This window comes from Ochotona princeps, chromosome 17 (assembly GCF_030435755.1).
Source record: "Ochotona princeps isolate mOchPri1 chromosome 17, mOchPri1.hap1, whole genome shotgun sequence".
Taxonomy (NCBI): Eukaryota; Metazoa; Chordata; class Mammalia; order Lagomorpha; family Ochotonidae; genus Ochotona; species Ochotona princeps.
Genome location: NC_080848.1, coordinates 45,260,017 through 45,283,200, shown reverse-complemented (window position 1 = coordinate 45,283,200; position 23,184 = coordinate 45,260,017). Strand labels below are relative to the sequence as shown.

The 23,184-nt window shown below is 58.2% G+C and overlaps 2 protein-coding genes across 2 annotated transcripts in view; one reads left to right on the top strand and one right to left on the bottom strand.

Moving 5' to 3' along the window:
- The window catches only part of DHRS7B (dehydrogenase/reductase 7B), a 28,336-nt gene extending 19,125 nt beyond the window's left edge, over nt 1–9,211 (top strand). Inside the window, exons 3-7 of the mRNA XM_004599626.2 lie at nt 912–1,021; nt 5,546–5,762; nt 6,096–6,188; nt 7,981–8,133; nt 8,825–9,211. Coding sequence (XP_004599683.2) covers nt 912–1,021; nt 5,546–5,762; nt 6,096–6,188; nt 7,981–8,133; nt 8,825–9,030 — 779 coding nt within the window. The 3' untranslated portion in view covers nt 9,031–9,211. The remainder of the gene's footprint in view (nt 1–911; nt 1,022–5,545; nt 5,763–6,095; nt 6,189–7,980; nt 8,134–8,824) is intronic.
- Nucleotides 9,212–11,125: 1,914 nt separating this feature from the next.
- TMEM11 (transmembrane protein 11) lies at nt 11,126–21,361 on the bottom strand. Its single transcript, XM_058675790.1, has 2 exons — nt 21,222–21,361; nt 11,126–11,891 (listed from the first exon to the last, which is right to left on the bottom strand). Exons 1-2 carry the CDS (start codon nt 21,284–21,286, stop codon nt 11,375–11,377), a joined length of 582 nt encoding a protein of 193 aa, XP_058531773.1. The 5' UTR covers nt 21,287–21,361; the 3' UTR covers nt 11,126–11,374.
- Nucleotides 21,362–23,184: the final 1,823 nt, after the last annotated feature.

Genomic DNA, 23,184 nt, shown 5'->3' with positions numbered 1-23,184 from the left:
GGAGACCTGATAAAATTCCTGGCTTGGGCTTGACCCAACCTTAGCCACTGTGGCCATTGAATGGAAGATCTGTTTCTCACTCGCTCTCTGTAACTGGCTTTCCAATAAATAGTTCTTTTTAAAAAGAACTAAGTTTCCAGGCTACTGACCAAAGGCCTTCCCTGGGATTCGGGAAGCAGGCTGTTCGCCTGCCCATGTCCTGGAGAAGGCGGCCCAAGGAAGCCTGGCAAGAGGCCATCGAGCCACCAGCTCTCTCTTCATTCTTGAGTTGAGTTCTCTTTTTGCCATGCCCCAGTGTGAGTTGAATTATGTTGCTGGAAGCCCGTACTGAGTGAGAACGAGCCCTGTCTGTCACACTGGGCTTGGCTTCTTGGAGCCTGGCCTGGCCCGGTCCTTGCCCTCCTGGCTGCAGGAGGAGTCCTTTGCTGTGGCCGGCGTTCACCTGTGAGCTCAGCCCCCAGTCCAACCAGGCTGTGAGACTCCGCTGCTACCCGGTGTCATCACCCCTGGCCCTGGTGGCTTCACACACTTGGCTGCAGCACTCCTGTCCCTATCCCCCCATCTGTGTGAGTGCCCCCAGCTCATCTGTGCTGCTGGGAGTTGAGCAGTCCAGGAAAGCCTGGCCAGGGCTGCGGCATGGGGTCCAGAAACCACAGCATCCAGGTGGCTTTGCCGCATAACCTGAGGGAACATTGCTGATGCTTCCTGGGCAAATGGGATGCTGGCCACAGGGCTGCTCATGGAATGTTCTAAGCACGGAGCTTATTTAGCTGTTCTCCACGACGAGCCATCTCTGTGCCTTCAGTGTGGATGTGGGCTCTACCGTGGGCTGACGGGCCAGAGCAGAGATGCCGCGCTGTACGGGCAGCTTGGGCCTGCCTTGGCCTCAGGGTGCTTACCTCCTTCCTCAGAGTGTGCCAAAGTGTTCCACGCCTCCGGGGCTAAGCTCGTGCTCTGCGGCCGGAACGTGGAGGCCCTAGAGGAACTCGCCAGAGAGCTCATTGCCACTCCCGCCACCAAGGTGAGCCCCGGGGCCACTGAGCTTGAGGGAGAAGGGTGGACGGGTCCCAGGGAGGTCCCCACAACATGGCACATCGCACCCTCAGTGTTTGGGGTTAGCAGTGACCTTTCAAAACAGTCACAGCTCTGAAGCTATAAAGTCAACCGTATAGCATGTGGTGTGTCAGCCATTTGTTAGCGCATAGCTCAGTAGTGTGAACCACCCGTCCACATCCGACAGTCCCCCAACATCCCCACCAAAGTGCTGTGCCGGTCGAACAGCCCCTGGAAACCCTCTCGATGTCTTTGTTCCTGTGAGTGGAACCACTGCAGATCCCCACCATGGGGGGAATCACCCCATGTCCGTGCATGATGGCCGCCTTTGGTGTCTCACATGCCATTCGCACGCTGTCCTCCTGCTGCAGCCTGTGCCAGGGCCAGCGTCCTGTTGAAGGCTGAGTGGTACTCTGCCGCGCGTGTGTGTGTGCGTGTGTAACAGGCTTACCCCTCCCTCTGCTGGTTTCCCACCCTTTGACTCTCATGAGCGTTGGTATCCAGGGTCCTGCATCGCAGCGTTTGCTCTTCTGAGCCACCTTGCTGGGCAGTCTGGCCATCTCAGCCTTGGGAGGGAAGGGGGTGCTGCTGAGATGCTTGCCACAGTAGCAGCAGCGCCTCAGCACCCCACCGGCAGGACCCCCCGCTGGGGGGCCTCGCCTTCCTGATTCCCTTCATCCCGGTAGGAAGTGACGCTCCCCATGGTCTCATGTCTATTTCCGTGTCCAGAAGGAGCTGAGTGTGTTTGCATGTGCTTTCCTGGCATTTGTATGGGCCATCCTCTGCTGCTTTCCCAGGGAGCATGACTGCAGGAGGGACCAACGGGTGCCCATATAGGTGCTGGGACTGCAGGCAGTGGCTTGACTCTGGTGCCCGCCCTTGGGTGTCCACTTTCACCAACCTGCTTGTTGAGGGCTCCTTTTTGGACAGTCTGGGCACCTTGTAGTGGCCCGCATATTTGAGGCTCTTTATTCTGTTACACTGATGTGTCTGTCGGTGCTTTTCTGCTTTCATCACTGTGGGTTTCCAGTACTGGGATCGAAGAGCATTTTCAGGATGGTTTCAGCTATTCATGATCCACTGCTGTCCCATAGGAATTGGTTTTTACTATTTCTGAGAAAAAGAAAATACTATTAGGTGGTTTTGTTGTTGTCGCTTTATAGGAATTGCATTGAATGAGGGAGAAAAAGGCAGAGTGACAGTGAAATCTTCCATCCACTAGTTCACTCCCAAACTGGCCACAATGGCCGGAGCTAAACCGATCCGAAGCCAGGAGCCAGGAGCTCCTTCCGGGTTGCCCATGTGCCCAAGGCTTTGGGGCGTCCTCCACTTGCCTGTTGGGTCACCACAGTAGCCCCCCCATCCTTTCACTTTCTTTTTTTTTATTTATTATTTTTAATTCATTAATTACATTGTATTATGTGACACAGTTTCATAGGTACTTGGATTCTCCCCACCCCTCCCCAAACCCTCCTACCGTGGTGAATTCCTCCACCTTGTTGCATAACCATAGCTCAAGTTCAGTTGAGATTCCCCCATTGCAAGCATATCATCCTTTCACTTTCAACCCATTTGTAACTTCGGGCCTAAAGTGAACCTCTTAATACATAGATAGTATGTGAGTGGATCCCTTTCTACAAGATCCATTCTGGAGCCCACACCATGGCGTAGTGAGGTTAAGCCTCCACCCATGGTGCCGGCATCCCCCATGGACACTGGTTCAAGTCCCGTCCCAGCTGCCTAACCTCCGATCCAGCTCCCTGCTCTTGTGCCTGGAAAGCAGTGGAGGATGGCTCAGGTCCTCGGGTCCCTGGCACCCATGTGGGAGCCCTGGCGGAAGCTCCATGCTGCGGACTTTGAACCACACCAGCTCAACTCCAGCCATTGCAGCCATTTCAGGAGAGAGCCAGCAGACGGACTCTCTGTAACTCTGCCTTTCAAATCAAGAAGATCCATTCTGCCCATTTCTGTCTTTTTTGATTGAGAGGTTAATCTGTTCATGTCTAAAGTAATCACTGAGGAAGTGGAGGAAGCGTGGCCGACTTCTGCCCACTTCCCGGACACCTCCTGGCTTTTTCCCTCTCATTCTTCCCGTCCTGTTCGTTTGTGTTTAGCTGAGTTTTTGGTAGTGAAATGTGTCCTTCCCCTGCACCCCCATGTATATTTTCTTGATGTCTGCCTGGGAGTTCCATCCCCGTCCTGAAATTCCAACACTAACACACCATTCAGTTTCAGTAGCAGACAGGAACGCCGTCTCCCTTCCTGTTCGTGTGACAGGTCGCAGCTCCGTCCACTGTTTGCTCTGTAACATGGCTCTTCAGGTGGTGTAGAAAAGCGAAAGCAGAGCCCTAAGCCAGCGTCGCAGCGCTCCCGGCTGCTGGAGGGGCCTGGGTGCGACTCCCCTGGAGGTGGCTGTCTCCTCTGCTGCCTGCCAGGCCACTCACTGGCCGCTTCCTTTCCTGCCCAGCCAGGTCCCCGTGAGCACTCCCTGCGGGGCAAGGCTGCTGGCCCTGAACTCCTTCAGCTGTGGTTATTTGAAGACTAGTTGCACCAGGCAGAGTTTTGGGTTGGTTGGTTTGCTTTGTTTTGTTCGTTAGTGCTTTGAATCTATCAGCCCAATCACTGGCTTTGGCATTCCAAGATTTCTGCGGACAAGTCCTCTGGCCGTCACGCTGAAGATCAAGGCAGGAGAGGAAATGCCTCTCTGGCTGTGGGCATCTGATTGCCCTGCCGCGCCTGGGGCCCTACTCCACCTAGGACCCTGCCTCCTCCTGGGGCCCTGCCTCACCTGGGGCCCTGCTTCCAGCTCCAAGAGAGCTCCTTGCTCTCCCCAGCCCGATCTCCACAGCTCCCGTGCTGGGCTGCCTGGCTGCGTGGTGAGAGCTCGCAGGTCCCTCTGCTCACTATCCATCGTCCTCTTCTCGGTTCTGGAGCCTGACTAATGGAGCTTCCCCTCCACGCGTGGCACCTCTCTGCCTCAGAACTTTCGTCCTCTCTTCACCCATGTCCTAGTTCTCTATGTGTGTCCACTCCCCGTCTTGTTCCTTGCCTGCCTCAGCCCTGTGAGCCTTTCAGGCTCCGCTGTCCCCTAGTTGTCCTCTAGTGAAGCGCCTCAGCTGGCTCGCTCGGGGACATCCCCAGGGGTTTATGTGTCCCTCCATACAGATGCAGCGCCTTTGAATCTGCTGGAGGGAAGCTGGAGCTGGAGCTGGCGGGCTGGAGGTTAAGCCACTGCTTATAATGTGGGAGTCCCCTGCTGGGGCGCCACATTGTATCCAGGTTGCTCCACCTCTGAATCGACTTCCTTCCAAATGTGCCCGGAAAGGTAGCAGGTGCTTAATCAGCCGGAAGCTGCCTTAGCTGGTGTGGCTGAAGTAGTGGTGACCCACTCCCTCCGCCTCCACAGAACCCACCGCCCTGTCCTCCCAGGTCAAGATCCTTGTGGCCCACCCCGGTTCCCTGCCACCCCCCCACAGAGGTGGGCCACCTTTCTCACAGCTGCTGCCCCAGGACCCAGGTGGCCACTCATGAAGCTGAGCCCACCCACAGGCTCCCAGCAAAGCTGTGTGACAGCGTGCATTGCCGCGGTAACGCTGCCTGGGGTCCTGCTCTTCCATCCCGACCCCTCTTTCTCAGAGGGACATCCTGAGCAGGATGCTGGCGCTGCCAGCTCTGGGGACTGTGCGAGCATCGTGCTCCCTGGCATGGGGAGTCTAGCTGTAGTGTCGCCCAGGTCACCCGTCTCCCCTGGTCAGGACTCCTGGCTACTAGTCTCTGGGGAACAGCCTTCTGATGGAAGAAGCTGCGGGCAGGTCCCAGAGGGGAGATCTGAGAGGGTGCCAGCGCAGCTATGTGGGCACAGGGCTGGGCTGTGTGCTCTGCCACCTGCTCTGCCCTCATACCCCTTCACTTTCATGGAAAAGCCCTCTGAGTCAGGCTGCTCGATCCCTCATTTCTCTGGAGCCCCTACAAGTGTTCCCTTAAGTTCCAGGACCCAGCTGTACCTTGTGCCATGTCCCCAATGCCTGGCACCCAGGGGGCCTGCCAAGAGTGGCCATGTCCCCAGCGCCTGGCACCCAGGGGGCCTGCCAAGAGTGGCCATGTCCCCAGCGCTTGGCACCCAGGGGGCCTGCCAAGAGTGATTCTCATGCAGGTGAATGCATGGGACTTAACCCAAGCCAGACAGCACACAGTGATGGTCAGAGAGCAGCGAGAGCTGTGGCACATCACGCACCACTCCAGGGACATGTACAGCATCAGACTTGGGCCCGCACACCTGGCGCCCTGCCAGGCAGGGGACGAGCAGCCCTAGGATTGGAGTTGGTGGAGTGCAAAGTCGGCTATGCACCCTGCAGAAAGGTAGCCCCGGGCCCCGTATCTTGGGCAGAGGGTTGTGGCAGTCATGTCGTTTCGTGTTGTAGCCTCCCGCAGAGCCCCGCAGTCCACAGGGCCGGTGGCTCAGGTGTGCTTCCTGTCTGTGGTGCCCGAGCAGGTACAGACACACAAGCCTCACACGGTGACCTTCGACCTCGCAGACCCTGGGGCCATAGCGGCGGCGGCAGCACAGATGGTGCAGTGCTTCGGCCACGTGGACATCCTCATCAACAATGCCGGCATCAGCTACCGTGGCGCCATCCAGGACACGGCCGTGGACGTGGACAGGAAGGTCATGGAGACAAACTACTTCGGCCCAGTGGCTCTAACGAAAGGTGACAGCCTGGCATGGGGCTGTCTCCTGCTTCTCCTGGTCCTTCTCGGCCCAGCCTCGGCTGTCCCGTCCTCCCACCCCAGGGCAGGGTTGGAGGGGATTCACTGTGGCTAGGGGCCGGGGGCTGTGTCTCTGCCTGATTTCCAGCCTCCACTTGAGGTGCTGTCCTCAGCAATGGCCCTGCTGGCACAGCATCACTCCTCTCCTCTCCTCACTGTGTGCAAAGTGGACTGCTCCCAGCACTGGAACAGGGAACCCTGGCCGCCCCTGGTGGGCTGGCACTAGAGGGAGCACCCCTGAGGCCCCCACCCACACCTGAACCTTCTCCCCTCAGCACTCCTTCCTGGCATGATCCAGAGGCGGCAGGGCCACGTGGTCGTCATCAGCAGCGTCCAGGGCAGAATCAGCATCCCTTTTCGCTCAGCATGTGAGTATCCAGGTCCTCCCTGCAGCCACCTCTTCAGTCGAGTCATCAGGGCAGCACACAGACAGGTGCCCTCAGCAGCAGGTGTGCCCCGGAGCCCCCAGCCCAGGCTGCTGCTGAAAGCACTTGGGGCAGCCTAGGTGGGAGTGCCGGCAATTCTTAAACCCCCTGGATGATGTAAACATTGGTGGCTGTGGGGCCGTGACATTGTGAAATACACTGGGAATGTGCGCTGGCTCACGTGTGGTAGCGGGCCCCTGGGTGAGAGCTTCCAGCTGCGCCCGGCCTCAGATGGAGGAAGCAGCACTGGGCCAGCAATGGCACCAGCTGTGCCCAGGCAATGCCTGAGCCCACGGACACCCCGGAGTACAGGGTTCATAGCATAGCCAGGAATTGGGTGCATCTAGGGGGGTGGCGCCCTGGGCCCCCCATTACCCTGCCAGAGGGGTTCTTGGGGGACAGAAGTGAGTTTGAGGGCCCCCAGTATTGCCGACCTGCAGCAACTATGCAGCAGTGCTGGGGAGATGGTGCCGCATGTCCCGACCTTCAGGCTCTGCTGCGCATGAGACACCCAAAAGCTGTCTACAGGCTGCACAGTCTGCTTCTACTCAGACTGCATTGTCGGAGCCCTGGACAGTCAGGGTGTGACCAGAAACATGAGGTCCCACACACCACGTACGGGAACACCCTCACCCCTGGGTTCTGGGAGGCTCCACAAAGACCAGTGAAGAGAGCTGGAGTCAGAAACCACACTTGCCACACAGACTCCCTGTGTGGATATGGCATGTCACAGCAGCAGATACCTACCCACAAGGCAGTTGTCTTCATTCTTATTGGAAAGGCAGATCAGATTTACAGAGAGGAAACAGAGAAATATCTATCCACTGGTTCACTCCCCAAGTAATCGACAATGGTCAGAGCTGAGCCGATCCAAAGCCAGGACCAGGAGCCTCTTCTGGATCTCCACGCAGGGTCCCAAGGCTTTGGGCCGTCAACTGCTTGCCCAGGCCACAAGCAGGGAGCTGGATGATGTTACTCATATAAGGTACCTACACTTACAGGAGGATTAGCCAGCCAAGCGATTGCACCAGGCCCCTTTCTCATTTATTTGAAAGGCAGGAAGAGACCAAGAAAGAGAGCTCTGCTGAGGCCCCATGCCGTGTCCTGCACACAGGAGTGGAGGTGGGAGTAGGAAGCTGTTACTTAAGCCATTGCTGCTGCCTGCCAGGTCCTGATGCACACATAGGCCTTGTAGACAGGAGCAGCAGTGTGGCGCAAGGCCATGGCCGTGTGCACCTGCAGTTTTTCTTAGATCATCTGAAAGGAAGCTGGAGACTCAGTGTATCTCAACATAACTCTCCAAGTGTCCAAGGCAGGAACTGCACTCACTCAGCACCATGCCATTTCTGAAGGCAGATTTGAGAGAGCAGTTGTGGGCAGGCACATGGCCACATCCCAGGCTGGAGGGTTTGTTCAGGTCCTGCCTTCCCCGCTTCCCATCCAGCTTCCTGCTAACCAAACATTCTGGAAGGCAGCAAGTGTCGCTTCAAGTGCTTGGGTCCCTGCCACCCACATGGGAGACCCAGATAGAGTGCCAGGCTTCAGCCTGGCCCAGCCCTGACCATTGCAGGGATCTGGGGAGAATCCGCCAGCAGATGGAAGATGTATGTGTGTCTGCCTTCCAAATATTTAAGCATCGTTTAAAGGTGTGTGTGAAGAGGGAGGATGGGATGCAGGCTGGTCCTCACTGCCAACCACACAGGGCACTCATCAGCCCCTCCACCTGCCCCACCAGATGCAGCTTCCAAGCATGCCACCCAGGCATTCTTTGACTGTTTGCGTGCCGAGGTGCAACAGGACCAGATTGAGGTGACCGTCATCAGCCCCGGCTACATCCACACCAACCTGTCTCTCAACGCCGTCACTGCCAATGGTTCCAGATACGGGGGTGAGGCCAGGCCCTCCTGCATCAGCAGAGGGGACATGGGTGCTTGGTCAGGGAGGGCGGGGTTGTCTCCACCTATCCTGCTGGAGGCCCGACTCCAGCTGTTCCAGGGCTCCAGGAGAGTCGGCCACTGCCCCATGGCAGGTGTGGGTGGTGGTACCGCAGAGCCCCTCCTCCTCAAGTCAGGCTGGTGGTGCCTTCCTGCTCCCAGTGAGGCCTGCCCACCCTGCCACTGCAACCCTCCCAAGCCATGCCTGCCCATTGGCATGGGTTCTCTGTGGCAGCAAGCACTCAGGGGCCTGGGCTTAATGCTTCCTGTCCACAAACTCGCATCTGTGTTCTCAGTGCACAGGACAGGTGCTGGTGGCTGAGGGAGACTAGGGGATTGGGGACGCTGAGGTTCCTGCCCCTGGGCTTGCAAAACCAAGGTGATGTGGAGGAGGGGACCTTCCCTGGCTACCTCTGGCCTGGCCAGCCATAAGCTTGCAGTGCACCCCAGGTCCCTGGTCACATGGAGGTCAGAGGTCATGGTGCTCCTCTGGTGGGGGGGCCTGCTTGGAGAACCTCCCCCACCCCCAGAAGGCCTGTCTCTGCTCCCATCTGCACCAGCATTCCCCAGGCCCTTGGCGGGTGCAAGGGGCTGAGCCTGTGTTCCAGCACTCAGGTTGTATGCTCTGCTGTTTGTTCACCTCAGCCATGGACAAGAACACAGCCCAGGGCCGGAGCCCCACCCAGGTGGCCCAGGCCGTGCTGGCGGCCGTGGGCAGGAAGCAAAAGGACGTGGTGCTGGCCGACCTGCAGCCCTCCCTGGCCATCTACCTGCGCACGCTGGCCCCTGGACTCTTCTTCAGACTCATGGCCTCCAGGGCCAGGAAGGAGCACAAGGCTAAGGGCTCCTAGCAGCACACAGGAGCGCAGAGGTGGTCCCGGGCCAGGCCCTCTGCCTGCCAGCTCTTGAGGCTGCCTGCCTGCTGTGGCACAGCCCCCCAGCCCTCACTCAGGGACATCCCTCACAGCCAAGAGTTTGGGCATGGGCCTGAGAGCGGCTTGCAGTGTCCCATGTAGTGCCCACATCAGCACCTGAGGAGCCCTGTTCCCCAGCCGGCCTTCATCCAGCCGGTGCTGGGACAGCAGGTGCCACTCTGAGATGTTTACTAAGCAACAGCAGCCAGCAGGGGGAGGACCCTGCCTGGGCCAGGCTGTCCCAGTTGGCCATAGCCAGGTATCCCTATCCCACCTGTCCAGATTATGGAGAATAAAGAGCTGAAGTCTGTTGTGAAGGTCAGCTTCATTTCTTCAAAGTTGAGAAAAACTGTTACACTAGCTCAGATTCCAGCCGTGGTCTATCGAAGGCTGCTGCTTCCTTCCTGGCATGGGCACCTCGCACCGAGTCCCCACTGACCCTGACGGCCTATCCCTTGGATGGCTTCAGTGACGGCAGGCCCAGGGCTGAGACGCCCTCTGCAGAGTGGGGACTGCCCCCCGCTGTGTGCAAAGCCAAGAGCTCCCTGCAGTGCACCAGCTCACCCCGAGCACCTGAATCGGCTTCAGAACACTGAAATCCAGGAGCTCTGTATCCACATGGGGGGCAGGGAGCCAGCCAGCCACCCTTCAGGCTCTGCTTAGCCAGAAGCTGCACAGGCACCTAAGCCCTAGGTCGGATACTGCAGCTGGGGGACTGCCTCCCCCTCCAATCCCATGGCTGCCAGGAGCACAGCAGTGTGCCCTCCCTCTGCACATGCAAGGTCTTCCCCAGGTCCCCAGGGACTGGCACACCCCCTCTTCATCACAGGAGTGGCTGTCCTCAAGGCAAGTGTGCCACTCCACCAAGACCTGCCTTACAAATCCCAGCCGATCATGCACATTGGGGGGGTGTGTACGAGGGTGACCTGCCTTACAAATCCCAGCCGGTCATGAACACTTGAGGAGTATGTGAGCTGCCTTTGAAATCTTAGCCAGTCACGCACATAGGAAATAATGCAGGGCAAAGCCAACAGCTGCCCAGATCCAGCTCCCTACAGCTGCTCCCGCGCAAGGCTGCCGCATGCCAGCCAACGCCTGCTCTGCCCAGCAGAGCTCATGGATTTCAGTGTTCTGAAGCCGATTCAGGTGCCCGGGTGAGCTGGTGCACTGCGGGGAGCTCTCGGCTTTAAGCACAGCGGGGGGGGGGGGGGGGCAGTCCCCACTCTGCAGAGGGCGTCTCAGCCCTGGGCCTGCTGGGAGGGCTGCAGAGCATAGCGCTGTGCTGGTTCTGCCTTCAGGCATGCCACGGTTCAGGCACCTGGTTCCTCAGGACTCAGCCAGAACCAGGGAATGGGAGAGAAAGCCACATAGGTGCTCCCAGACACAGCCAACGGGACACCAGGGAGGCACCCAGAGCATGCCAGGGCTGTACAGGCTCAAGCTGGGACAGACACACTGCAGGATGCCCCAGCCCTGGCTCCTGGCAGAGCAGGTCCTGGCCCATGGGGGAGGGCTGTGCTGGGCTTGCCCCTGGTTTCGCCCCAGCCCAGACCCCACTGCCTAGTGAACGGCAGCTAAGAAGGGGACTGGCTCCAAGCCCACTGTAGACACCAGACGCACTTACTGCATGGGGGGCCTGTGGAACAAAGTCTCACTCCCACACTAGCACTGAGCAAGAGTGGGGCAGCTGTGATGGGATCCAACCAGGCAGGGGCCTGGGGTGTGCTGAGCCGTCTTCCACTGGACTGGAGAGCGCAACAGCCCTTCAAGACTGGGCTCCGTCCAGTGAGGGCCATCCCACTGTGCGTCTGGTCTCTGCTGAGCTGACACGTGGCTATGACAGTGGCTCCTGATGGCCCAAGGTGCTGGGTGGACAACCATGTGCCACCAAGACAGCACCTAGCGCCCATCCCCCAGGCCGAGTTCTTGTGCACATCTGGAGAGCCCTGCCCGCTCAGCAGCAGTAAGCAGGCAGCCCAAGTGAGCCCCCCACTCAGGGCGCAGCCACTCGGGGAAGGAGACGGATGGGCGCTGCAGTCGTCATAATTTTAATGGTCAGCAGCTCCCGGTTGGCTCTGGATGGTGCAGTGACACAGCTTACGGCAAGCCCCCCCCAGCACGCGCCCCTTGGCCCGCCAGGTGCCCCTGGCCCTGGCGCCCCTGGGCTGCGGAAAGCCACAGCTCAGTGCGAGCTGGAAACCCCTTGGCACACCCATGATCTGTGTTACTTTAAAAATAATGAAGATCCAACTAGCCCCGTGCCGGGCTGGGCAGCCCGCAGTCATACGGCGTAGAGCTCGTACACCTTCTTTACACAGTACACCAGGGCGGCCAGCGCTATCGTGTTGTGCAGTCTCTTTCTGTGCAGGTCGTCCTTGCGGACCAGCACCACGGGCGTGGACGAGGTGAGCGTGTGCAGCGGCAGGCGCGACAGTTTGTAGGCATCGTACTCCACCTGGTACTTGCAGCAAGGGTCGAACTGCCAGGAGATGCCGTAGAGGGTGCAGCAGGCCAGGCTGAGTGCGCCGGCGGGCAGGGAGATGTAGTGGGAGTAATCCAGGGGCAAGGCCCAGGGCGTGCAGAGGCAGGCGGTGCCCGCCAGCACGGCCGTCTTGTGCAGGCAGTTGCCCACAGTGATCCAGCGCGCCGTCTCGTCGCCAATGCGTGTGGGCTCGATCACGATGTACTTGTACTGCGCCTCCAGAGCCTGCTCCAGCTCATACTCAAACTGGTCCTGGGCGTTCTCACCATTGTAGATCTCGTGCACGATGTAGCAGTCGCTGGCCGACAGGCTCACCCTGGAGGGAGGTGGAGGGAGACAGCGTGAGGCCAAGGAGCAGGACCCCAGGCTCTGTGGGGCGCCTGGGTCTCCCTACAGACCCAGTGCATAAGGTCATCAGGCAAGACCCTGCTCTGAACAAACAGCTGCAAAGGTGCAGGGAGAGGCATGCCAGGTGTCCATCTCAGACGCAGACTGGGCGGGGCGAGGGAGTGCGGCACAGGCTGGCTGGACGCAGGAGCGCACCGGCCATCAGCGGCTGTGGACACCTGTGCAGGAGAGCTGAGGGGCCCGGCTGCATCCCAGCTCCCTGGCCCTCCAGGAAGGCCCGGCGGTCTCCACATGCAGTCAGAGCAGCCCCAGCCGCTCACAGAGCCCCTCCCCCAGCTACTGCAGGCCGATCCAGAGGCCTCACCACGCCCGAGGGGCACCCACACACCACACTGCCACCAAGTCCTATCCAGACCATTCTCAAGCACACACCACAGAGCACTCCAGGCGGGGACGCAGCCCTGCAGGGCAGGCTGCCACTCACAGCTCTGCCTCCCCGTGCAGGGTTGCTGTGCTCCCCAACGGTGTTCAGCTGCTCTGAGAGGGAGCCCCTGGTCCTGCCCGGCTCAGTCACTGTGGAAGCGGATGCAGGACCAGCTTCTCCCGCCAAACAGACCTAAAGAGGAGATCCCGCTGCAGGAGGATGCACATGCCCATCACCTCCTCGTCTCAGGTCATCTGCTCACATTGTTTTTTTTAAGCATTATTTATTCTTGCTTGAAAGAATTAGAGGGAAACAGAGAGGCCTTCATCTGCTGCTCCACTCCCCAAATGGCCGCAATAGCCAGGAGCTTCTTCCGGGTCTCCCACATGGGTGCAGAGGCCTAAGCACCTGGACCATCCTGTCTGACTTTCCCAGGCCGTTAGCAGGGAACTGGAGCAGAAGTGGGGCGTGTTGGCTCGCCTGGCTAATCTTCCTGCAAATCCTATTTGGGCACCTGTTTGTGTCCCATCTGCTCCACTTCCTATTCAGCTCCCTGCTTGTATGCAGGGATGGCCCAAAGCCTTGGGACCCTGCGCCTGCGGGGCAGCCCCACAAGACCCACATGACCCTGCCACTCCAAGCAGGGCACCCACCTCAAAAGTGACTTGAGCAAAGAGCAAACCTTTAACTGGATAAACACCCAATGATCACGGTAGACCCAGAAGTGGAAAGGGGAACAGGGGGCAGGCTCTGCTTTCAGGTAGGGCTCCTTTAACCAGGCTGGACTCACACTAGGGCTCTCCGAGGTACCTCATAGCCTTGGGCTCTGGGGAGACATGGTTCCCTTAGCGAGAGGGTGCAGCGTGCCCTGCAGGTCAAGGCACAGGACTGCAGAGCGGGCAGAGCTGTGATGCCATGAAGCAGGCATCTCCCAGGAAGTATGGGAGCATGTCCACCTGTCCCAACATGCTGGTGCTACAGTCACTCCTGGGCTGGTGTGGACGCGGGTGTGCTCATCCCTAGAGACAGCCCCACAGCTCGGCTCCCATGGCTGCCCGCTGCAGTCAGGCCAGGGCCAGCTGATGGTACACAAAATGGAAAGACAGCATGGTTGAAACCAGGACTACCCGAAGTAGGCGAATCCCTGTCAGAGTCCATGGCATCCGCTCACAGCAGACAGGCCAGCCTGGAGCTGCCACCACGGCGGCACAGGCACTACACACACCGCACACATGCCACACACACTACAAACCACGCACCTCATACCATGCATACTACACACCACACACACCATGAACCACACACCACACATGCACTGCTGTGCCTTTTGCATAGACACTGCAGACCGAGGGCTCGGAGAGGGAGCCTGCTCCAGCTACCACTCAGCTGCCCAGCACCCATGCACCCGAGCTCACTTCTGTTTCTGGCTCAGAGATAGGCTAAGGAACACGAGGGCCTGGTGAGGCAGCCCAGGAACGCCACCCCCTGCAGGCTGGACAGTGGTCCCACCCGCACCTGGGCAGGCCTCCTGAGAGGCCACATTTTTGCTGCTGACTGCAGGTGTGAGGTACCCAGTGGGACGGCCTTGCAGGGGCAAGCATCTGGCCCAGAGTGAGGGCAGCCGCATGCCACGCCCGGCTCTGCTCCGGATGCAAGTAGTTACCTTCCTGCCACCCGGTGGGAGGCCCAGCTGGAACCCTGGCTCCTGACCTCAGCCCCTCTCTTCTGTAGGCATTTGGGGGATGAAGCAGAGGTAGGAACCACTGCTTTCCAGCCCTCCGTGCCTCTCAACAAAGCAAATAACTGGAAAGAGAATAAAGTGTGTTCTTATAACAGTGGACTACCATGGGCGATGGGTTGAGCCACTGTCCACAATATGACATCCTTATTGAAACACTGGTTCAAATTCAGCTGCCACTCTACACTGCCCATCTAGTCCCGAGTGCTTCGCCCCGCACACGTGGGAGACCCAGCTGGCAGGGAGGATCCTAGCTCTGACCTGGCCCAGCTCCAGCTGTTGCAACCACATGGGAAGTAAACCAGTGAATGAAAGACCTCTATCAAACAAGTGAAGAATAAATCATAGTACTGATAACGACAAAGTGACCAAGATTAGGCCAGCTAGATGATGCTTACTAAATGTACAAAATGGATTGATGAGATTAGCCAGTTAAATCTTTTCACCAGTAAGGCACTCAACAGCCCATGAGATATTTATTAAAAATGTCAAGTAAATCCTCTTATTTTTGTATCATAGTGTCAAATAGCAGTAAAACAAACATGTTAAGATCCTTAATCTGCTATGTTTCACTGTAAAATTTACCTTTGTTAAAATTTGCTTCTGTTCAAATTTGTTGAGATCGCATGTAAAAGTATCCTAATATTACTTTGGCTGGTATTTTCTAATTACTGTATAATATTTTGGGAATGCAAATTTTATTTGAATGTCAACTACAGTTAAGCATGTGCCGTTTGTTTTTCTTGCTCAGGTTTTGTAATTTGATGGAATGTTTTTATTACAGTTTAATAAATGTTTGCTTTATTTAAAAAAAAAAAAGATTAGGCCAGCTGCAGCACCATCCAAACACATGACTCAGGTCGGGCACCAGAGGCAGCCGGGTGGTCGGGCAAGGGAGAGTGGCCCTGCTTGGGTTCTTTTCAGCTGGGCCACTCTGGCTCGTAAGGAACGGGGGACAGGAAGCACACGCTCACCACGCTGCAGGACAGGTGGCCTAACCCAACCCAGGCCTGTCATCCACCCTGGCAGGCCAGTCTGCACAGACCCCTCTGTACATTAAGAGCTGGCAGGAGGGACCCATGGGTGGGCCCCAGCAGCCAGCCCCAGGGAGCCTGCAACATCTTCCCAGATAGCCTCTGCCCAGGGTGCCAGGTGGCCAAGGCAACCCTGGTTTTCTACTTAAACTTACCACGTGGGGATGGCACTGTGGTGCAGCGGGGTAAGTCACTGCCCGTAACAGAAGCCTCCATATCTGAGCACCAATTCAAGTCCCGGCTGCTCCACTTCCAAACCAGCTTCCTGCTGATGCATGAAGGAATGCAGGAGCTCAGGAAGGGCCAAGTGCTTGGGTCCCTGCACCTGTGTGGGAGTCCTGGCTGGAGTTAAAGGTGCCTGGCTTGAGCCCGTCCAGGAACTGGCTGTGTGGCCATTTAGGAATAAACCAGTGGAGAGAAACATCTCTCTCACTCTGTTCCAAATCTGAAGATTTATTTTATTTTTCTTGGAAAGGCACATTTACAGAGAAAAGGATACACAGAAACAAAGATCCATCTGCTGGTTCACTCCCCAAGTGGCCGCAACAGCCAGAGCTGAACCGATCCAAAGCCAGAAGCCTCCTCCAGGTCTCCCACGCGGGTGCAGGGTCCCAAGGCTTTGGGCCGTCCTCCACTGCTTTCCCAGGTCACAGGCAGGGAGCTGGATGGGAAGTGGAGCAGCTGGGACATGAACCAGTGTCCATATGGGATCCCGGCATGTTCAAGGCAGAGATTTAGCTACTGAGCCATCACACTGAACCCACATTTCAAATTTAAATACGACATCTTACTCACTCCTGTGACTGAGTGACCCACACTCCTGCATGATCCACCTGCAGAACACCCCAGTGGCATCAGCCCCACAAACCCCAAACCGGGGCAGGGGATAGCTCCCAGACTTGAACCCGGGCACTCCATGTGATGCCACTTCACATCCCAGCCAAACATCCACCTGGCTGGCCATTTCCTGACAGCAATGACCTTAGCAAAGTGGCCTCCATGGACCACAAAAACCACCCCATTTACAGCAGGCCCACAGCTTCAGAGCTGCAGACAGCGCCACACTGATCCCAGCCCACCTCCACTGCTTCCAAAGGAAGCTTAGCCCATTTCCCAGCCCTGGCAACCACCAGACTAAAGATGTGCCAGCCCACAAATTTCCTATACATGCCATCCTGCTTCTTGCCTTGTAGCATGTTTGTTTCTCACACGTTAACCTAGCTTTCTTAAAAGTTTATTCTGAGGGCCCGGCGCAGTAGCCCAGTGGCTAAAGTCCTCAGCCTTGTAGGAGCCAGGATCCCATAGGGGCACCGGTTCATGTCCCAGCACCTCCACTTCCCATCCAGCTCCCTGCCTGTGGCCTGGGAAAGCAGTGGAGGATGGCCCAAAGCCTTGGAACCCCGCACCCGCGTGGGAGACCCTGAGGAAGTGCCAGGCCCCCTGCCTTGGATGAGTGGAGCTCTGGTCATTGTGGCTACTTGGGCAGTGAATCAACAGATGGAAGATCTTCCTCTCTGTCTCTCCTCCACTCTGTATATCTGACTTTCCAATACAAATAAATAAATCATTTTTTTTAAAAAGGTTTATTCTGAAAATAGATTTGAAGGGCAGAGTTCTCTGTGCAGAGCTTCACAGCAGCAGTTCACTGCTCCCGAAGCCCTCACAGGCCATCTGGGTCTCGCACACGCGGTGGCAGCAGCGAGCATTGACGCCGTCACCGCGCACGCTAGCAGGGAGCTGCATCGGAAGTGGGGGCAGAGGGAGGGACTTGTATGGACGCAGGTCTCCCACGCTGCGGCTTACAGCGCCTGCCCCATTGACCTAACTTTCGGTGTTAAACAGTCTTAGAAATCTAAGACCAAATAAACAGTGAAGTAGCTATATGCCAACAGTGATCAACACTGGGTTTCTCCAGCAAGAGGCCTAACAGGTAATCTTCGTTTTCTGTTTCTTTAGGCTTTCCTATATTTCCCCAAGAAACAAATATGTACTCCTTTTACAACAAGAAAAATCACCAGCAAATAGAAGTTCGACTTCCAAGCAGGGAAAGCAGGTGACTGCCCCACATCTGCCCTGCCTTACTCCAGCAAGCACAGGCCGCCTGCCCTGCCAGTGTGCCCTCGCCATACCAAGGACTCAGCCCTCAGCCCGTGCCCCGCGCAGGCATGCTGCAGGTGCTCATGGGGGGAGTTGGAGGGTCATGGGGGGCCACTCAAGCTCCCAGAGGGCAGGACCCTTTGCACAGAGCCCAACACACATTCCCCAGACACGGGGAAGGAACACCTGCCTGAGGTTGCATGAGGCGGAGAGCGGGGCGAGAGGCTTGGCTGCTTCGTGCGTGACGTGGGCACCCTGAGTGGGTGCCACCGGACACTGTCAGACCCAACACTGCTCCCTAAGGATGCAGAGCGAGGGTGCAGCAGACAGCTGGGCTGCAGAGTCCGAGCCCCAGGACCAGCCCAACCCAGAGAGCCAGGAACAGGGAGCGACATCCAGAACCCCAGCAGCAGGGGGCAGCAGACCCTCTCCCAGGCACTCACAGCCTTCATTACCAGGGCAAAGCACCTCTAGTGAGCCCAGGCACCCAAATCAGCTACCATCACAGGAAACATCCCAGGCAACAGTGCAGATGCCCAACTGGCAAGACCACGAGTGGTTCTGCAGCTGGCCTGGCACCCAGCAGACCCCAGTGGGTTCCGCCTGGCTGAGGCACCTGCCACCTCCTACCCAAGACAGCAGCTCAGCCTGTCTTTAGGTAGGCAGGCTTACTTAGAGGTTGGCACCATGGCGGAGCACACTAAACTTCTGCTTGCAGTCGCTGGTTCAAGTCCCAGCTGCTCCACTTCCCAGCAACTCTGCAATGGTCCAATGCCTTGGTACCCTGCATCCACATGGGAGACCTGGAAGCAGCTCCAGGCTTCAGACAGACCCAGCTCTGGCTGCTGTAGTCGAGGGAAGTGAACTAGAGGATGGAAGCTCCTTCTTTCTGCCTTTCTCGACATAACCCTTTCAAAGAAAATATTTTTAAATCCCTAAAGAAAAAAGGAGGGGCGGGCCCTCCAAAAATGCAGTCTAAAGGACTGAGCCCAGAGGTCCACCCCGCACAGTTGAATCCAGGCCTCAGCAGCAGCCAGGGCTCACCTGTGGCACAGAAAGGGGGCAGGGCAGTGCCCAACCTCTGCTGCCAGAACCAGGAGCCTCCCCCCATCGGCCCCACGGTGGCTCACACCACCAGCCCCACACGCAAGTCCTGTGCCGGCTCGTGTACCTACCCACCTGTCACCCCAAACTCCAGAACCCTTGGCTCTCACAGGCAATACGAGGTCAGGAAAGGGTCTTGCAGCCCTGGAACATGACTCAGCCTCCTCCGAGGCTGGGGGCTCTCCAATCAACAGGACTGAGCACTGGCACCCCTCTCCATAAGACCATCTGGGACCTTGTCCATTGGAGCCCAAGAGGATGACAAGGTTCCAGGCACAACATGTGGGACAGGAATATGCACAGGTGATCCCACAGTCACCACACGAGCTGCTGCCTTCCAACTGTCAAGGCAGGACGGGTTGCCATAAAGCCTATTGGCTAAATCCTCGCTTCGCATCCGCTGGGATCCCATATGGGCGCAGGTTCATATCCCAGTTGCTCCACTTCCCATCCACCTCCCTAATTGTGGCCTGGGAAAGCAGCTGAGAACGGCCCAAAGCCCTGGGACCCTGCACCCACGTGGGAGACCTGGAAAAAGCTCCTGGTTCCTGGCTTCAGATCAGCTCAGCTCCAGCTGTTGCAGCCACTTGGGGAGTAAACCAGCATGGAAGATCTTTCTATCTCCTTATCTGCCTTCCCAATAATAAAATAAAATAAATCTTAAACAAAACAAACGAAAAAAGTTAAGGCAGAGGCTGCACAGGACAGGAGCGAAAGCACAGAAAACCACCAAACCCTAAGACCTGGGCACCCCACGGCCCGCATCACCACGTGACCACACCGCAGCGCGGCCCCCATGGAACCCCAGGCCCAGCCCTGCGTGGGTCCCACTGCACACAGGTGGCACAACACACACTCCTGCCCCCACACTTTCATAGACGGGCAAACCTGTCTCAAAGACGCTGCCAGGACAAGCGGCGGTGTGTGTGTCGCATGTACGCTGCCAGTGGGCTGAATTTTGGACAAGAATTCAGGTTACAACTCAGAGAATGAAGCTCTTCATTACAGACCCTGCTGGCTCCCTAGACTGAACGGGTGTGGAAAAACTAACATGGAGCTACCAGCATGCTGCTCCCCCTGGCCAGCCTCTCCTGACAGCAACTGTGGGGACACTCCGACACCAGCCGGGCCTCTATATACGGAGAACACTGCCCAGTCCGGGGGACGGGCCAACCTGGCGCGTGTGCCCGAAGGGTTCTCTGCCCAGGGCCCCACCCCTCCCAGCACACAGCAGACGCCAGCCAGGTGTACGGCTGAGTGTCACCGAGTGGAGCAGCTGGTAAGGGGAGGAGTATTAGGGGGACACTGGCAGTGGGACACCCCCCAGCCCTGCTCAGCGCTCGCAGGGAGAACCTCAGGGAAGCCTGGGCATGTGCACACGTGCACGGATGCTCAGAGCCAACTCGGCTGGGGCTTCCAGCCCTCCACAAAGATGGCAAGATGCAAGTCACCAGAGCAGCGCCCCACTCTCGCCTGTGGGAACACAGCCTTCACTTCCAGGCCAAAGGTCACCCGGTGAGTCAGGTGAGGCAAGCACCTGCCTGACCCACAGCCAGCCAGCCACACCCCGCTCACCTGGAGCGCTTCAGGCAGATCCAGCCTGTGGCTCCCTCATCAATCTCCCTTCTGCTGCTCAGCGCCCAGGTGCGCAGCTGAGAGGCCTGCAGTTCACACCTCATCCAAGTCAGAGGAAAAACAATACTGGCATCCTAGATGAACAACGGCTCAATGAGCCCCTGCCAGCAGGGCGCAGGAAGCCATCTGCTGACGGTGGATGAATGTCAGGGGTTGTTAGGGGCTCCTGGAAACCCAGGGGGTCACTTCTGTCCACGTGCCAAGAAACTCTAGGTTCCTTCCAAAAGGCCACAGCTCAACGGACTGAAGGCAGCCCTGTTGGCCTCCCGGCAAAGAAAGTTTAAGTCTGCCTAGCCCGGGGATCGGGAATCTTCCAAAAGCTCCCGGAAGACGCAGTTATTATGGGATTAAGAAAAAAAAAAAGTAGGCGGAGACTTTAAAGAAAAAAAGAAAAGGACTCGCACCAAAACGCAGGCGTCTTTCCGTCCCGTTCCGAAGCGGCAGAGGAGCCGCAGGACACGCCCCGCGCGGAGGGCTGGGGGCCACGGCAGGGTAGCTGGGGGCGCGGGGGAGCCGGCCAGGTGAAGGCTGGCGGCCAGCAGAAGCGCACGACGGCCAGGCCCTTCCGGTTCGGCAACTCGGGGCCGGGTCGCCCCCTCCCCACACACACAGAGCAGTCAGGAAAGACGGACCTTTTTTCCTTCTCCTTCAAGGTAGGAGGGGCGCACTCTACAAAGGCCAAGTTGGAAACTTTGCTAGCCCACCAGGCGAGCCTCAGCGTTCCCCACCCCCCTCCAAGCGCCATGCCCGTCCATCCGCCCCTCCCTACCCGCACATCATTCATTACCAACGCAAAGGTCACTTCAAAGGACTTCCGCGGCGCCAGCGCTCGCCGGGACGCCCGGAAAAGTCGCAGGGAGGCGAGCGAGAGAGCGAGCGAGCGTGGCCCAAGACAGCAACCCGCGTCCCGGCCGGCCAGGACCCACGCCCCGAGGGGAACGCGCGGCCGCCGCTGCCCTTGCCTTCCCACCCCCACCCCCAGAAGCCATTCCTCGCCGCGTCCGGGGCCGCCGCGGCCACGTGCGCGGCCACACGAGGCGCGCGCCGCAGGCGGCCCCGTCCCCGGGGACAGGCGGGCGGGCCCCGGGGACCTGCGCGGGGGGCGCCCGGTGTCCGGTCCTCCCCGGGTCTTCGCACTCGGCCGAGGCCGCGGCCAAGCCCGCGCGCGCCACGCACGCCCGAGCGGCGCCACGGTCGCGGCCCGGGGGCAGCCCCCCGCGTCCACCCCGGCCTCCGCGCCTACAACGCCGGGCCCTAATGCCTTACCTCTCCCGGGCGCTGCCGCCGCCGCTGCTGCCCGGGCCGAGACGCCTCCTTCCCCAGGCGGCCATCTTGGAGACACTTGGCTCGCCGGCGCCGGCGCGGCGGCCTGGGCGGGGCGGGCGGCGGTGGGAAATGTAGTCCCCGCGCTGCTCCCCGGCAGGGCGGGAAATGTAGTCCGGCGTCCACAGGCGGGGCGCGGGGAGGAGGCAGGACGCCTTGGCCGCCAGCCGACTTCCCCGCCCCGTGCCCCGGAGGCCTCCGCCGGGCCGCGCGGGCACCCATCGCGCTGACGTCTGTGGAGCTTGGAGAGCCAGGCGCCTACGACTCCCAGGGCGCCGCGCGGCCTCCGCCATGGACCCTGGGCCCCGGAGGCCCCGGCGGGACCTGCGGTGCGTCTCCGGGCCCTCCTTGTCGGCCGCCGACTGGTCTCTGATGGGGAACAGGCTGAGACCCTCGTAGGCGCAAGCTCGTGGGCGGCTGCCGTGCTTCTTATCATTTGACCTCAGGCCCCTTCATTTGGAGTTTCCTGACCAGCTTCCGCTGCCCCCTGGGCTTCAAAACTTCCCCTCCCAGTCTTCTTTTTTCATTGTTGATAATTTTTACCTAGTTGATTAGGGTGCGAACGATCAAGGTCTAGAGGAATGTGGGTGAGACAGTTGTTTCCACATTCTCTTTTTCCCCCCCACCCTGTATCTGGGGGGAGAGGTAAGGGAGAAGCCACACCCAGCCTCCCAACCACCCCAGGGTCCCTGATGTGGGGCATGCTCCAAGGTTTTGGTGGTTCAGCAGTTCTGAATTGCTGCCAATCTTGCCACTCCAAGCACGCTGAAATCTCTCCGGACTCCACTGGCTGACATAGTCCACCTTAGAGTCTCCATTTGCCCAGATTTTCACTGCCAACACGTGGCTGGGGTAGTTGATCCACCGTCCTCTGTTATGATACTACGTGTCCTCTACAGGCTGCCGTGGATTGACATATCCTCCATTTGCACCTGGAAATGCTGTCCACTCCTCGGTCTAAGCCACTGAGGAGGCCCAGCTGTGACACATGGACTCCGTGATCAGACCATGGTTGGAGTTCTGAGTCCAGCAATTCAATTGGAAGGATTCCCAGAGAAACCTGATCTAAGGTGATCCAGACCTGATTCTTGTATGTGTTTCCAATACAGGATCTAGCACAGTTTGTACCCCAGTCAGCCTACACACACACTGGTAGTTGCAATTGCTGGATCAGTTCTGTCGCCAGCCCTGTCTTCTCTACAAACCAGTGAGTGTTGGAGTCCAACCTGATCTTGCCCACCACACACACGGCCTTCACACAAACCAGTGGGAGTTGCAGTCTAGTCAGAGCGACCCGCAATAACCCCCACCAATCTCGCCCCTGCCGTGGTTTCTGTGTTTGTTAGCATGAACGGCAGATTGGTCCAATCTGTCCCACAGCTCATTCCGCTCTTGTACATGTCAGTGGGCATTGAAGCCTAGTTCAACCCAACTAGCCCCACTATCCAGTTCACATTTGTGCCGGCAGATGCCACTCTGTCTAGCCATGCCTGCCCCTAGTCCTGGTTTTCTTGCTCACCAGTGGAAGTTGCAGCCAATCACAGAGGTGCCCATTAATTCCCTAAGGAGCCCACTCCCACTCCCAGATCTTGTTCTCTGCAGGTGATTCTGCAGTTTTGACAAAATTTGTCCCCCATGCCAGCATCTGCTAGCTGATGGCTGTGGCAAAGCCCAGTCAACCCACACCCACTCTGGCTTATGCATGCACCAGTAGGAACAGTCAACCCAGGCTGGCTTTTCCTGATCCAGCTCACATGAGGCTAACAGGTATTGTAGCCCTGTCCACCCTGGTCTGCCCCGCAATCCCAGCTGTCATGGTCTCCAGTGGGAGTAATGGCCCAGCAGGGCAGCCCCCCACAACCACCCTACTAGGTTGACACCCTCTCCCCTGGATCTTTTTTTTTTT

Bases quoted from the DNA above. Each gene is read 5' to 3' on its own strand.
- TMEM11 (XM_058675790.1), bottom strand. From the start codon at position 21,286: ATGGCCGCCTGGGGAAGGAGGCGTCTCGGCCCGGGCAGCAGCGGCGGC. The intron at 11,892-21,221 runs GTAAGGCATTAG...ACCTCCCTCCAG, and splicing joins GGCGGCAGCGCCCGGGAGAG to GGTGAGCCTGTCGGCCAGCG.